The sequence below is a fragment of the Esox lucius genome, chromosome 3, assembly GCF_011004845.1.
Source record: "Esox lucius isolate fEsoLuc1 chromosome 3, fEsoLuc1.pri, whole genome shotgun sequence".
NCBI classification, from domain to species: domain Eukaryota; kingdom Metazoa; phylum Chordata; class Actinopteri; order Esociformes; family Esocidae; genus Esox; species Esox lucius.
The window spans coordinates 14,098,940-14,112,708 of NC_047571.1; the positions used below are offsets into that span (position 1 = coordinate 14,098,940).

General features: G+C 38.5%; 1 protein-coding gene across 7 annotated transcripts in view; it reads right to left on the reverse strand.

Moving 5' to 3' along the window:
• The window catches only part of LOC105019106 (dipeptidyl aminopeptidase-like protein 6), a 101,690-nt gene that overhangs the window by 40,327 nt on the left and 47,594 nt on the right, over positions 1–13,769 (reverse strand). The window contains exon 1 of one of the 7 annotated variants that reach the window (XM_010885029.4): positions 5,093–5,225. The exons of the other annotated variants lie outside the window; for them this stretch is intronic. Within the exon in view, the coding sequence (XP_010883331.2) occupies positions 5,093–5,152 (60 nt within the window). The 5' untranslated portion in view covers positions 5,153–5,225. Of the gene's footprint in view, positions 1–5,092; positions 5,226–13,769 lie in introns of those variants that run through there. 7 annotated transcript variants of the gene reach the window in all.

The window sequence follows — 13,769 nt, forward strand, 5'->3', positions numbered from 1 at the left end:
GAGTGGTGCTCTGTTCATAGGGGAGTATCCTAATGAGACGGCGTTATAGGGGACGCTTGTTCAAGACCATTCACAGCTGTGCCATATGCTCTCCACATCACAATAATGGAGTTTATGGTGCTCTGGGGATCTTGGAAATGTGCTTATACCCTACCTCTGATTGGTAGGTTTGAAGAACCTTATTCCGGATTTGCTTTGAATGCCCCTTCATCTTCAGATGTAGTGTTTCTCAGGAATTGAGGGGTCTCCCAGAGACAGCTATATTTAACCTTAATACATGTCAAGCATTAATTGCACACAGGTGGCCTCTACTCAAACTAGTGTGACTTCGGAAGACAATTGATTCTAACATAGCTCATTCAGGTATGTCACACATCATGGAAAAAGGGGTGAATACATATGTGTTTTGATATCAAGTTGGAAAGTCGAATGTGGGTGAACACTTTTGAGACCCACTGCAGGCGCTAACCAGGACGTGACTGAACAAATCCGTTTTTTTCAGACGAACGACAATGTTCACGCAGTTTCAACTGTTTGAATTGATTTCTAATTCAAACCTGATCACCGCAGAGAAAGCACCTGATGCATCTGTATCTATTAATATATTTTCTTAGATTCTGTAACACTCAGCTTGGTTGTGTGGGTGTAACTGAAAGTGCACTGATTTCCTGGGTGACCTTTCTAAAGGCAAATTGCTCCGTTTGGGAGGATTACAAAAACAGACGGTAGAAAACCTTGGATGCTCTCTGTAGAATGTAGAATGATTAACTTGCATGATGATGAGGAGATACGCGTTACAGACACACATACTAATGTAAGTAAATGCAACTTAAATGCCATAGGGGACAGACTCCACCAAAGCAGCATGGCTCATATTCAAGATCAATAAATACATCCTCTAGATAATGAATAGGATATTTGTGCAGACACGTGGGAAGCGAGCAACACAATTCCCAATAAGCGTGGAGGGATAAGGACATTAAGAGCCGTCACCATGAACTCCTTGAGAGGGCCAGATATGCATAAGATGGGAGACCGTCAATATATTGTTATTGGATTATAAAGATAAATAATTCTTACATTAATGAGGTCACTGATAGCATCACAATGACATATTTAAACTTGGATTAAAAGGTATTCCAAATATGGAAAGTCATAGAAGACCTATGTAAATGATCAACAGGGAGTTGAAACAGGAGTAGACTATGAAAGTGTGGATCTATGCATCAGTGTGTTGCATGGTCCATTCAATTGTTTAGAACCAAACCAATATGTCCATGCACATTGCAATGTGAATGATATCTCAGAAGAATAAAACAAATCAAAGTGGATGAAGCAGGTTAAACGGAGCGGTGAAATGATTACTTCTCAACAGGGCAATACAAAGAGTACTTGTACAAATAGTCATTGTCGCTATACAATCAAATCTGTCACTTATGCTTTACAATTTCACCTTCTTCACATATCCTGACAACAGACACTCCTCTTATTGTAGGCACAACTTCACAACACTAAGACCAAGATATGTATTCAAAGTAGCTTCTGAAGATTCACAATTGTACATTAATGAAATACAGTCATTTCTTTTGTCCTAAGGAATTTTTCTTTCATGAGAGGGTGTTTATCATTAGACAGCGACAAAGTCATCCGTGACATACCTGCTACAGGACGTTCTGGATCTCAGGGGAAATGGAAAGATAATGCATGTGACCGACTTCCACTTTAAATGTCAGGTAGACTACAATCCAGCTTAACTCCTCCCCCATATCCACTGAATTGGTTGAAAAATGAGGGGATTTATTTGCCATGGAAGTCATTTAGCAGATTCTCTTATACATAGTTCCTTACAGTAATGAGTCCATCCATTTTCATACTGGAGTTGGCCCTACAGATTACTCACACTCATCTGTAGATGGATCTACATAAGACTATTCATCTCCAGTCCTGGAGGGACGAAACACTTCCTCTGTTCAACCTATCGTAATAAGGGACTGTTTTAGAACAGGTGAGTGGAATTAACTATCAGTTAGAAATGAAACATCCAAAGTGTTTGAGCCCCCAAGGACAGATGTTGAACAGTTCTCACCCCTGACCCATAATAGAAACAAAGTTGTATATCTATGTAGACAACATTCTGTATGGAGAAGTTTGTCTTTGACCAGCCATCTGCAACACACAGACAGAAAAACAAGCAGAGTAAGGGGAGGCAGAGACACAGGCCGTTTTGGCTAGGGCTAGTCAACATCACCATAGAAACAAGGCACAATGTCTGGCATAGATCAGAAAGATGCCATTTGTAAGAATGATTTCTGTGGCACAACACAACAATTACAGTACCAATATTTCCATCCCCCAAAATGTAGTGTTTTGTTTGGTTTCCACGGTAATGAAAACAATCTGCCAAAATGAAGTAGTACACTTTACAGCGGATTGAGTGGGAGGAATGATGGGAAGTATATGAGATGAGAATAGCAACTGTGTGCAGCTAATAGAAAGGACAAAGACACAAGCGTTTGTGTCTGAGCGCACATTTGCCACAAGTTGACCTTACTTCCTCTTGCATTTTTTTTTTTATAATTCTCTGATATGATTTCACAAAGCAAATGCAGCTAGCACCAGCATTCTCTAGCCAAGTACTATTTAGTATTCATGGGAATATTGGTGGTGAGCTGTAAAGCACAGAGAGCTGATAAGAGTGCAGGCTAGCAATTGGACCATGAAATATTTAGATGTGTCTCAGGTATGACACCTTTACTCCTACCGCTGCCTCCAAGAATTTTCTTCTTTATATATTTTTATTATTCAAATGTATCCATTTTACAAAGAATATGCAGTATTTTGAAAAAGTTATATATTATACAGATGAATGTTTTATTGGAATGCTCATTTTCTATGGCTGTGTTGCTGTTGACAGGAATTCTAATAGATGGGAGGAGTGTAAGAAGGTCTATATTGATGTTACAAGCCAACTTGACTGCAATACCCATTCATACATGTAATATAAATTAACAGTGTATCAATTCTAAAAGTTTTGTGTTAACAAATAACCTTTGTAGCTAGTTAGCTGGGAGTAAGCATGATGAATATATGTTGCCTATATGTTATTCATTATTATCATTGAATGGACAGCTAATAGTGACAACCTTGTAGCGTTGGCTTAGGTCACTAGTTAGTTACTAACATTAGTTGACTAGCTAATGGGTGAGGTGGGTCGAAGATCTAATTAATGCATGCATTAGAGAGATTGGTGTTGACTTTTAAGGCCAATTTACTAGCTAGCTACAAGAAAGAGAAAACATTTGTTGACAGTATACAGTCTGCCCATCCAACTAACGCTTTTTATTACATTACAACATTGTTGGCTTTTAGGTTAGATAATGTTACTATCTAGCTACTGACTAAAATCACCTGGCTAACTAATAGATGTGTGTGGTACTACTAAATTATTCACTATTATTTCACAGTTTGATGTTTACTACCAACTAGCTAACTTGTACTGTCCAGATCCAACAAATAACTTTAAAGTTACGAAAGACATATGTTTTTAATGGAATCTCTTTCCTCAGCTGTATACATTAGCTGAGCAAAGATTCAGAATAGACAAACACTGACAACGCTGACACTGATATTCATCAGTCATATTTTTATAGATGGCTCTGATTCATTAGTCTGACCATTCTTCTGTTTGAAATTGCATTCAGAAGAATGGTCAGACTAATGATTTATGTGTTCCAATTGGGAATGCCAACTGACATTACCATACCAGCCAAGAGGATTCATTAGATAAGGAGAGAACTATAACGCTGTCAACAGAGTTTGACCTTTCGTTTGAGTCTTGATTACAACAATGTTGAGGAAGTGGTGCTGGCCACAACCTCTGAGATATGAGATTCCTATCAAGACTCACGTAAAAGTCACAAATTAAAAAAAAATCAATTTACATAGTGGCCCCCAAAAGAAAAATTTATTGACTTAATTGTGTCAAACACTTATTTTCATCCAGATTTTTCACTCCCAATAAAATGTGAGATATAGAAATCTAGCACAATATTAGGAAAAGGGGAATACAATGCTATCTAAAAGGGAAATGGGAAACAGCAGGGCTGTGGATTATTCTCTAGATACATCCTTTCATCCCTTCATTAATCTAACTGTCATTTTCAAATTGTATTGTGTTCTTCTGTTTTTCTGATGAACCTACTCAGAACACAAACATAATTTAATCTTAATCCCATCCAGGAACAGATTACCGGTGAAGACACAACATAAATATCAATTCAAAACTATCCAGAGGTTGGAGCTAAAACTGTGATCTGAATCCCTTGTAGTGGGTAAGGTAATACACAAACATGTGGATCCTCAAATATTGGTATTGCTATTCTGATGTCTATCAGACTCTATTCAATGGTTTGTTATCGTCAGCCGTGTTGAGTGAATCTTTACAACATGCAAAAGTTGCACTCTGCAATGACTGCATTAAATACCAATTTATTTTCATATCCTTACATTATACTTTAAAAGCCTGTCAAATATTAAAACAACTGTTCCAAAATGTTGCTTAGAATACAGATCAAACCTCAGTGTGACAGGGCACCTACTAACCATCTTCCAACAAAAAACACTTAAGGTCCAAGCCATGAAAGATTTGATGAGGACGTTTTAGGTTCTAAAAAGTCAACATATATCAATAACTAGCCATATCTGAACATCACGATATTTTTTACAGATATTTCAAATTAGATATTAATTTACCTATACATACTCATAGTCTACTATTACAAAAAACATCTGGAAAAGCCCCCCGTGTCTGAATAAAAAGAGGCCACTTTTTAAATTCTATGTGAAACGAAAGAAGGAAATCAATTAAGCTTTTTAAGTGACCATTAGCTCAATCCCTCATTGTTACAGGCTCACAGCAAACATCTGTATACAATCCTAAATTGGCAAAAAAAAATATATATGCGCATGCGCAGCGTCCCATATCGGGTCAAAGTCTTCAATAATCGTGCCGTTTTCCAAAACGTATTTTCAATATATTTTAACATAGTTGTTTAAGGCTTGTAATAATCCATACGCTACAAAAAAGGCCTACCTGCTCTTCTTGTTTTTGAGTTGATTTCGCCGGCGCATTTGGCTCCTTAGGAGAAGTCATGATAACTACAGCGGTAAGATCACAGCTGTCAAGCTGAAACAGACAGGTGCGGAGTGCTGCGAACCGTGCCGCGCTTTCAATTTCAATGCAGTGAGAGAGAGAGAAACAGAGAGAAAGAGAGAGAGAAATCAACTTCATACCAATCCTTCCTCCTAGATGTCACGCGGATGACGAGTTTTCATGTAGGCTACGAGTAGTACAATTCGCTGAAGCAATCATTATAGCCTATTATGGCAAAAAATGCTTCCGTGCAGAGACAGTGATATTGGGTGAGTGGTCTAGAATTAATCGTTGCCTCATTCCATGACTAAGTGCATGGCCGCTGTTTTAACCTGTTAGCGTAATCCGTAATTATAATCGTCATCATATAATCTTAATCATCCATCAACAGCAGCAGACTAAATGTCTGACGTCCTCTGAACACTTATGCACCAGTTCTCTGAACACTTATGCACCAGTGTCACAGTGATGATAGGGAAGATACTAAAATCCAGTGCTGTTGTGTTTAGGCTAGCAGACTTTTTTCCCCCTCCAATACTGTATACACAGTAACAATAATAATAATAATAATAATAATATATTAGATCAAATGTGAGGGTAAAAGCAAAATGGTTTAGCTAAAAAACGTGATGTGAGTCACAGATGCTGATCTTTCCTCTCACTTTATGAATAATTCAATATTTTGTGACTGAACTCAAGATTCTTTCACACTGCAAGGCAAGATGTTCTCTGAATGAAGCAGCTATGCAAATATGGCTAGAATGGAAAGTGAGAATTACAAACATGCCTAAAATACATTAGATGAAACATCCAGAACTTATGCTCAACCCCCACAAAAAAAATCTGAAACACCATCAGCATGCTTCCTTAAAAACAACAGAAATGTTTCTCTTTCAAAAGACACAAATTAAATTTTCTGTTCTGTAACACAATTAATGCCCAACTACTGAAACGTCCCTTAATGTTCGATCACAATGAAAATGTTAATTCAAGTAGGCACTTTTCCGTTCCCCGTCTCGTAACTCTTAACAAGTCTTTCCAAGGCTAATTAACATTGAACTAGGCTGTTACCCTCTATACTGTCATGTGGTCCCTTGCTGCCAGCGTGCGCGGGGCCAGTGTCTGCTGCCTCGTGTTGTTCTCCCCACAGTACTCCAGGGAGCATGCGCTCCTGCCTTTCAACCACACAGCCTAATTATAGATGTCTGCCAGCCCAGCCCTCACTTTCTTCCTCACTGCACAATTAGCCGTGAGGACAGAGGACCATTCCCAGCTTTCTAGCTCTGAGACCGGACATGTCACTGCTGTAGTTTACTGTGAGCAGACAGCACCCAGCTCTGTCTCTGCCCCGCACAGACACATGCTTTTACAGAAACACTGGACACAGTTACTAGTACAGGTGGTTAAAGTATCAGGGGTAGTAGCCTTTTTATTATTACGCTTATTAGATTGTTCACTATAGGTGTCTCCAGTTTATCAACCATCCATTTATGTCTACAGGTCATGAACCAGTGGTCCTGTACAGCTCAGTGAGCAGCAATCAGAAGTTCATAAGATTTTCCTCACTTCATACGCTAAGAATAATTTAGACTGGTGGTCTGGTAAATAATGTTCTGTGCTGATTTCACTGATAAGCACCTACTTTATCCCCAGGTTGGGTAAACAAACATACAGTATAAGTGATATATCCTCTCCTCTTGAGAGATGCTATAGATAAGAAGCATGGAAACCTCAACTATGAAGAACTGGGCTTTTGCATTATACAGCTTGTGTCAATATGTCAATGTAAAGTATTTGATTGATTATTGGTGATTGGTAATTTTCTCTGGAAAATATGACCCCCACTGGGATTACTGCTGTGTTCTGATTAGCCAAGACAAATGTTTTTTATTCTGACCATTGACCAATGTATTTTTCAGATGATCCAATAATCTTGTGGGGCTTCTGATAAAGCCCCAATCAGAGAAAGGTGGAATGATCATCGACTCCGTGTGAGCTTTAGACATTGTGGGTTATTTTTGCCAACCTGCATCATTACACCTTGTTCTTCATGATATGTGTAGTCAAATACAATGGGTCTCTGAAAGAGGAGAGTTACGCCAGTTAAACCAATCAGTAAATACTTTTACTCTTCAACACCCTTGAGAACAAACATTACCATCATATAAATTTGTGCTAATCAGTAAGCAATGCAGGTACCTCCTCACAACCCCTAAAGAGAAATATGCTACAATAAAGCATACATGGCAATATCATTTAATGAGTATAATTTCATTATGAATACGCACAATTAATACCACCATTCTGCAGAGCATTCGTCCGGAGTATGTTGAGTCCCTGAATACAAAGTATGTGGTCACACACAGCCCCTTGAGTAGCTGTTACATATACTCCCACATGCAGTATAAATAGTTCTTTGTCCTTCCCATCAGACATTCTCACATTTCTCTAAAGGTATCTAGATAGTATGGATTCTATCCAGGGATGGACATTTTAGCAAGCCGGACAGCTTAAGGCAAGCACTTTTTGGGCTAATAGAAAGTGTGCCTTACTAGCCCACCAGCTAGTGAATTTGTTTTGTCTTTTCAAATATCGTATGACAGACTGTGAATCAGGTTAGTAAAGATTGTGGTTGGGTGATCAGTGCCAAAAAACAATCCATCCCTGAGTCTATCTAAAGGGAGATCCCTGTAGTACAGGCTGCAGGACTGCTTATTTGTATTAAACTGATGCTCTTCTCCTGAAAAGCCTATTCCCTATTAGTGTTGAGCCACAGCCAATCTCAGCAGAGCAATTGCCCTCTTGCACCAGCTATCTGTGCAGACACGGTAAACTCGCCCCTCCTGAGAGAGTGGAGCTGGGATGGGAACATAAGCCTGGCTCAGTGATGAGAGCTTGAAATTGGAAGAAACCAATATTGGGGAATCGTGGGATTTATAGGAGGACTAGAGTAATATGTATAGGTTGTGTGTGTGGGTGGATGGTAACTAGAGTAATGTGTATAGGTTGTGTGTGTGGGTGGATGGTAACTAGAGTAATGTGTATAGGTTGTGTGTGTGGGTGGATGATAACTAGAGTAATGTGTATAGGTTGTCTGTGTGGGTGGATGGTAACTAGAGTAATGTGTATAGGTTGTGTGTGTGGGTGGATGGTAACTAGAGTAATGTGTATAGGTTGTGTGTGTGGGTGGATGATAACTAGAGTAATGTGTATAGGTTGTCTGTGTGGGTGGATGGTAACTAGAGTAATGTGTATAGGTTGTGTGTGTGGGTGGATGGTAACTAGAGTAATGTGTATAGGTTGTCTGTGTGTGTGGATGATAACTAGAGTAATGTGTATAGGTTGTGTGTGTGTGTGGATGATAACTAGAGTAATGTGTATAGGTTGTGTGTGTGTGTGTGTGTGTGTGTGTGGATGATAATTAGAGTAATGTGTGTAGGTTGTGTGTGTGGGTGGATGATAACTAGAGTAATGTGTGTAGGTTGTGTTTGTGTGGGTGAGTGGATGATAACTAGAGTAATGTGTGTACAGTAGTTTATGTGTGTGTGTATGATAACTTCAGCTATAAAAATACAGTGAAGTTGGCTTCTAATGATTCAATGTGACGGAATATTTTCATTATTGTTGCCTATTTTGTTGAGCCCATATTAGCTCAATAACGCAAATTAGTCACTTTATTCCATTCAAACGTACACCGACTGAACAAAATCCCTAATTTTGCAAAGACTAAACAATACAGCTCTAATCCAATTAGAGTGATAATTAAAAAACATTTGACCAGGGCATGTTGTGTGTTTATTAAAAAATATTTTAACCATCATACATATTTATTTATTTATGGACAATGTTGTCATGGAAACAATGTACAGACAATGGTTTTATTTCCACTTAAAGAGCTGTGAAGTGAACAAATTAACCTTACCCTACACAGGAATACTTCTAATTTGTATCTGTATTTTTAACAGATCGAACTTGTTAAACTCTGGCCCATTACTGGTAGCATTTTTTAAACAACGCATAATATTGTATACTACCTCATGTCTACATTTTGGTTTTAAAATGAGTATAAGAACCCAAACACATGCAGTGTTTAGTACAGTTAGGATAATAATGTAGGATTCTCAAGAGGTGTCAGCAATGATGGGATGACTTTATTATTATTATTGTTGGGGGTATTTAAAGTAAGCAGTGTGTTAATTGAACACCATGTAAACACTGGTCTCATAATTAGCCCTGGCAATGTTGATGTTACCATGGAGAAATTGCTAGAATCAATGCTATCCCAGCGATCCATGACTATCAAACTAACAGGGCCACACTTTTGTGTCCTCAGAGGCAAGATGACAGGGAAGGTCAACTTGCCAACCTGACTGTGAACAGACTATACTTTCAGAACCCTTGAAAAATGTTAACCTGTGGTAAGCTCCATTTACATATTTCATTATTGCATACATTTAGTGCCTAATGGCACTTAAAATTTTTGTCAAAGTTACAAGAGTTTTAAGACCAGAGGGAAGAATTCCCCACTTCCAGCAGCATCATGTTCTCCAATCCAAAGACAGACCAGGACCAACCTGGCTTATCTTCAGAGGCCAGCCAGCAGTAGAATGCCTGGAGCCATGGCTAGGGTATGTTGGACTCCATCCCGTTCCTGTCACTTACTTTCATTAATAAATGCCCTCAAGTCATATACTGAGCCACCAGAAAACTGATGAAAGACAAACCAACTTTGATCAGGCACACCACTGTAAATAATATTCCCTAATCATTAGCTACCATTTATTTGGAAAATATGTAGTCTAATTTAGAGCAAAGGCTACATTGAATGAAAACAAAACACTACTGATACTGGCTAGACAACAACTGACAGGCCAAATGACAGCAGAGCCTTAAACACTGATGTACAGGTTTGATTATCACAGTCCATCTAGTGCCAGGAAATATCTCTTCCTGTTGCAGCAGTCAAGTGGAATAACAATAGGGGAAATAACAACAGAACCAACATTCACATTTAATTGGAGAAATGTAACAATGATGAAGGTCAGAGTAGACTTTCCAAGCTATTTGAAAATCAAAATACCTTAAGAGGCATGAAAGCATGCATACACAATGGCTGTCTGGAGCAACATTTAAGAGATGATTTATTCTTTGTTTTTTTCCCCCTCTCTCTCCAAGGACACAATTATAGCAGTGGTTTTACCACTACACCTTCACTGTGTTGACCACCATGCCAATCAATAATCGATCCATAGTGCTGCCTAGCCTGGGTACTAGCTCCCTCCTGTGATCACTAATGGAAGCCTCACCCTTGTCAGGCAGCAGCACCTAATATAGAATTATCAGCAATTATTAACACATTTTACATACACTTCTTAGTCAGAATTCCATTAAAAAATACATTAAAAAACATGTTCAGTGTGCGATTTGTGAGAGGCATATTCTTTGTGAAGGTAGCGTAGCTTGTTTTAAACGGCAAAGTCCTCATTCATACCATCTGGATCTTGGCTACCACTCAACCTGGTCTAGGATTTCTTTCAACCAGGGTTAGTTTGCAATTCACACTGGATACTTCACAGAGCAGTACAATTCAGATCATACATGACCCAAAGTCAGTCTACATGTTTCTTGTGGGTACATTGCACCAATTACACAAAACACAGGCAAAGGTGCTATTACTGCAAAAACAAAGAAATCAGGATTAAAGTAAGTGGTTAAAAGAATTTCCACTACAAAGGAAGAGAATTCACCTCACAAATGATTTGACTCCTTTGAGGTGATCTGACTGAAGAGGGTGATCCAGACATAACAGCATTAAACACGGTAGCTTCCACTCACCACAGCATGTCACCAGCTATCACCTGGTCATTAGGAACGAGCCAAGCATATTTGGATATTTGTGATCGCTGGACATGATCTTCCTATGCCCTCTTCACTCCACTATAAACACAGTCCAAACATTGTCTGTCTTAAACAGTCCAGGTTTCAACAATAACAATAATAATAACAACAATAATGACATTTACAACTAATGCCCAAAAACCCAATGCACTCAGATTCAACCGAAACAGATTCCAACGAAACAGTTTGCTACGTAAAGAACTCACCACATCACTGCACAACTTCAGCCCACTCACAAAACCCACTAAATGCATTCCACTAGTCAGATCGTGTGGATCAATTAGATCAGCTGAGGAGACTGAAGGTTTAGTACTGTGGCTGAAGGCAGGGACAACCTGTTCCCAAGGTGACCACAAGTCCAGGCCAGCTGTCTGACCAACACAGCCAGTCTGTCACGTCCCTTTCGCCCTCTGGCAATGCTCCAGCTGGCCGTTACCCACCAACCTTGATGACCCTCCCTGGCTGTTCGGCTCTTCACACAGTGCATTTTCACTTTCCAACTGGCAGCATTCGACACCTGCCTAAGCGACCTCTCCATTGCAATTGACCGTATTAACAGAATAAAAACACTGAGCAGCCGCCTGTCTCATCCAAAGCTCCTGTTATACATCTTGGCAAAGGAAGTGAGAGAGAAGGTTAAACTGGCCAGATCAGGAAGAATCGCTATAGTTCATCACTGCTAAAATGTTCAGTTGTGTAAAAACACTCGGTTCCATCTGTCATTTAAAAATGATCGGGAGAGAAGAATGTGATCATTACAATACGGAGGGGTAATTAACAAGTCCCCTGCAACCAATCATTAACTCCTATTTTACCACCAGGGAAATTTACCAAGAAAATCATTAATCTGCCGCAATGTCTATTTCTTTTACACACTGGAGTGCCTGGAATTATGCATATTCACACAGACATATTCAAACAGACATATATCCACATACATTTCCACAAACACAAGAATGCTTCTACACATACAGTATCAGCCAAACTTTGGACACACTTACCCATTCACTTGACTGCACATGGACACACACATAGAAACACATGCTAAATGGTCATGTATAGTTCAGATACTTTTCAGCGCTTTTCAAAGCAGTTTCTGTGTTAAGTCATGGAGTGAAAAGTGTTTGTCTAACGGTTGCAGCTTCACTTCGTAAACCAGGGGCCCTGGTTTACGGAAAAGTGTTTTCTCAAGACCCCATGATGAACCGATACAGACTTGGATAATTATATTTGTAATCTCTCACTGTTTCTGTTTACTTACATTACGATTCAACTGATGTCTGCTTAATCTAATGTCTCATCTATTCACCTAGTGGGGGGAAAAAACCAGCAAGAGATGTTGTTCCATCATGTATCTCTGTCATTAATATTTCATCAAAGCAAACTTTCTTTTTGAATAGTTTAACAAATAAATACCCACTAGGATCTATTACTAACTTACTGTGAAGTAATAAATAAAATAAAACCGTTGGTGTTCGGCACAAATCAATGTCTTCATAAACCAAAAACCATTGGAGTTCTAAAGACACCTGGGGCTTCTTCAGCAGTGTGTAATGTTACAAAATCTAATAGAAATGTACTGGTTAGAACAGACACTGTAGTTTTGCCTTTCAGGTAGAGAGAGCAGTGGCAGCTCTTGATTACATACACACAATATTAAAACAATAGTCCATGCATCTGACTCCACAGGTAAGAAATCAAATAAATGTCTGCAACATCCACCAACAAACCAACAAAACATTTCACCATGACTCAGCACTCATTAAAAGGCTAATAACCCAACTGCTGTTATTGTGATATAAAACAGGCTTATTGACCTCATAAACTTTATTAAAGCTAAAGAAATAGCTGTAGAACAGAAAGGAAGCTGAAGTACCTTTAAGAAGGTCTGTGACTGGTTAAACTGCCTACTATGCCAATTTCTCTGTATAAAATGGGCAGTAACTGGAGTAGAGAGATTATATTCAACAATTATAGAAAATGTAAATTACTGCAATACTAACATGGCTTTTCATTTCAATCCCAACAGAAGGCTCTACTCATTTACAGTACAGAGCAAGTGGTACATCTTCATTACACCAAATTCTGCTTTGTAGCACCTACAGGTGAAACAATATTTTGCAATTATTCTTTCACTTACAAATATTGATTAAATATCAACTAGTCTTCCTCCAAAAGTAAAATTTTTTGGATAACACTGTGTGAACATCCCTCACATTTAGTGAGGAATCCACAGAAAAATATTGTCTGTCAGATGACAAACATTGCAGAACCACACACTAGCCCTCATTCATGAAACATGTGTATGAAAATGAATGTTCGATAATTTCACAGACACAGCTGGTATTTCTCAATATTGTCTTTGTCATATCCTTACAGTCAAACTCACGTCTGGTCAGAAAACATGTAAATCAATGTCAAAAAACTAGATAATGCTTGATTCGCAATAGGACATTATCATGAAAAACAGCCTCAGTAAGAACAACCACAATTATAATGGGTCATATAAAATAAGAGTACAAGGAATAACAAATGTACCAACATGTTAAATAATGTATCACTATCTTATTAATGTATGATTTATTCCTTTCGCTTTATGCTTCATTTTTTCTCTCTTATTTGTGATCATAATTTTGTAAGGTTTGAATAGCCTTTGTGTAAGTAATGCACTAGACAAATTAACTTGCTTTGTCTTGCTTTTCCTAAGTCACTCATGCCT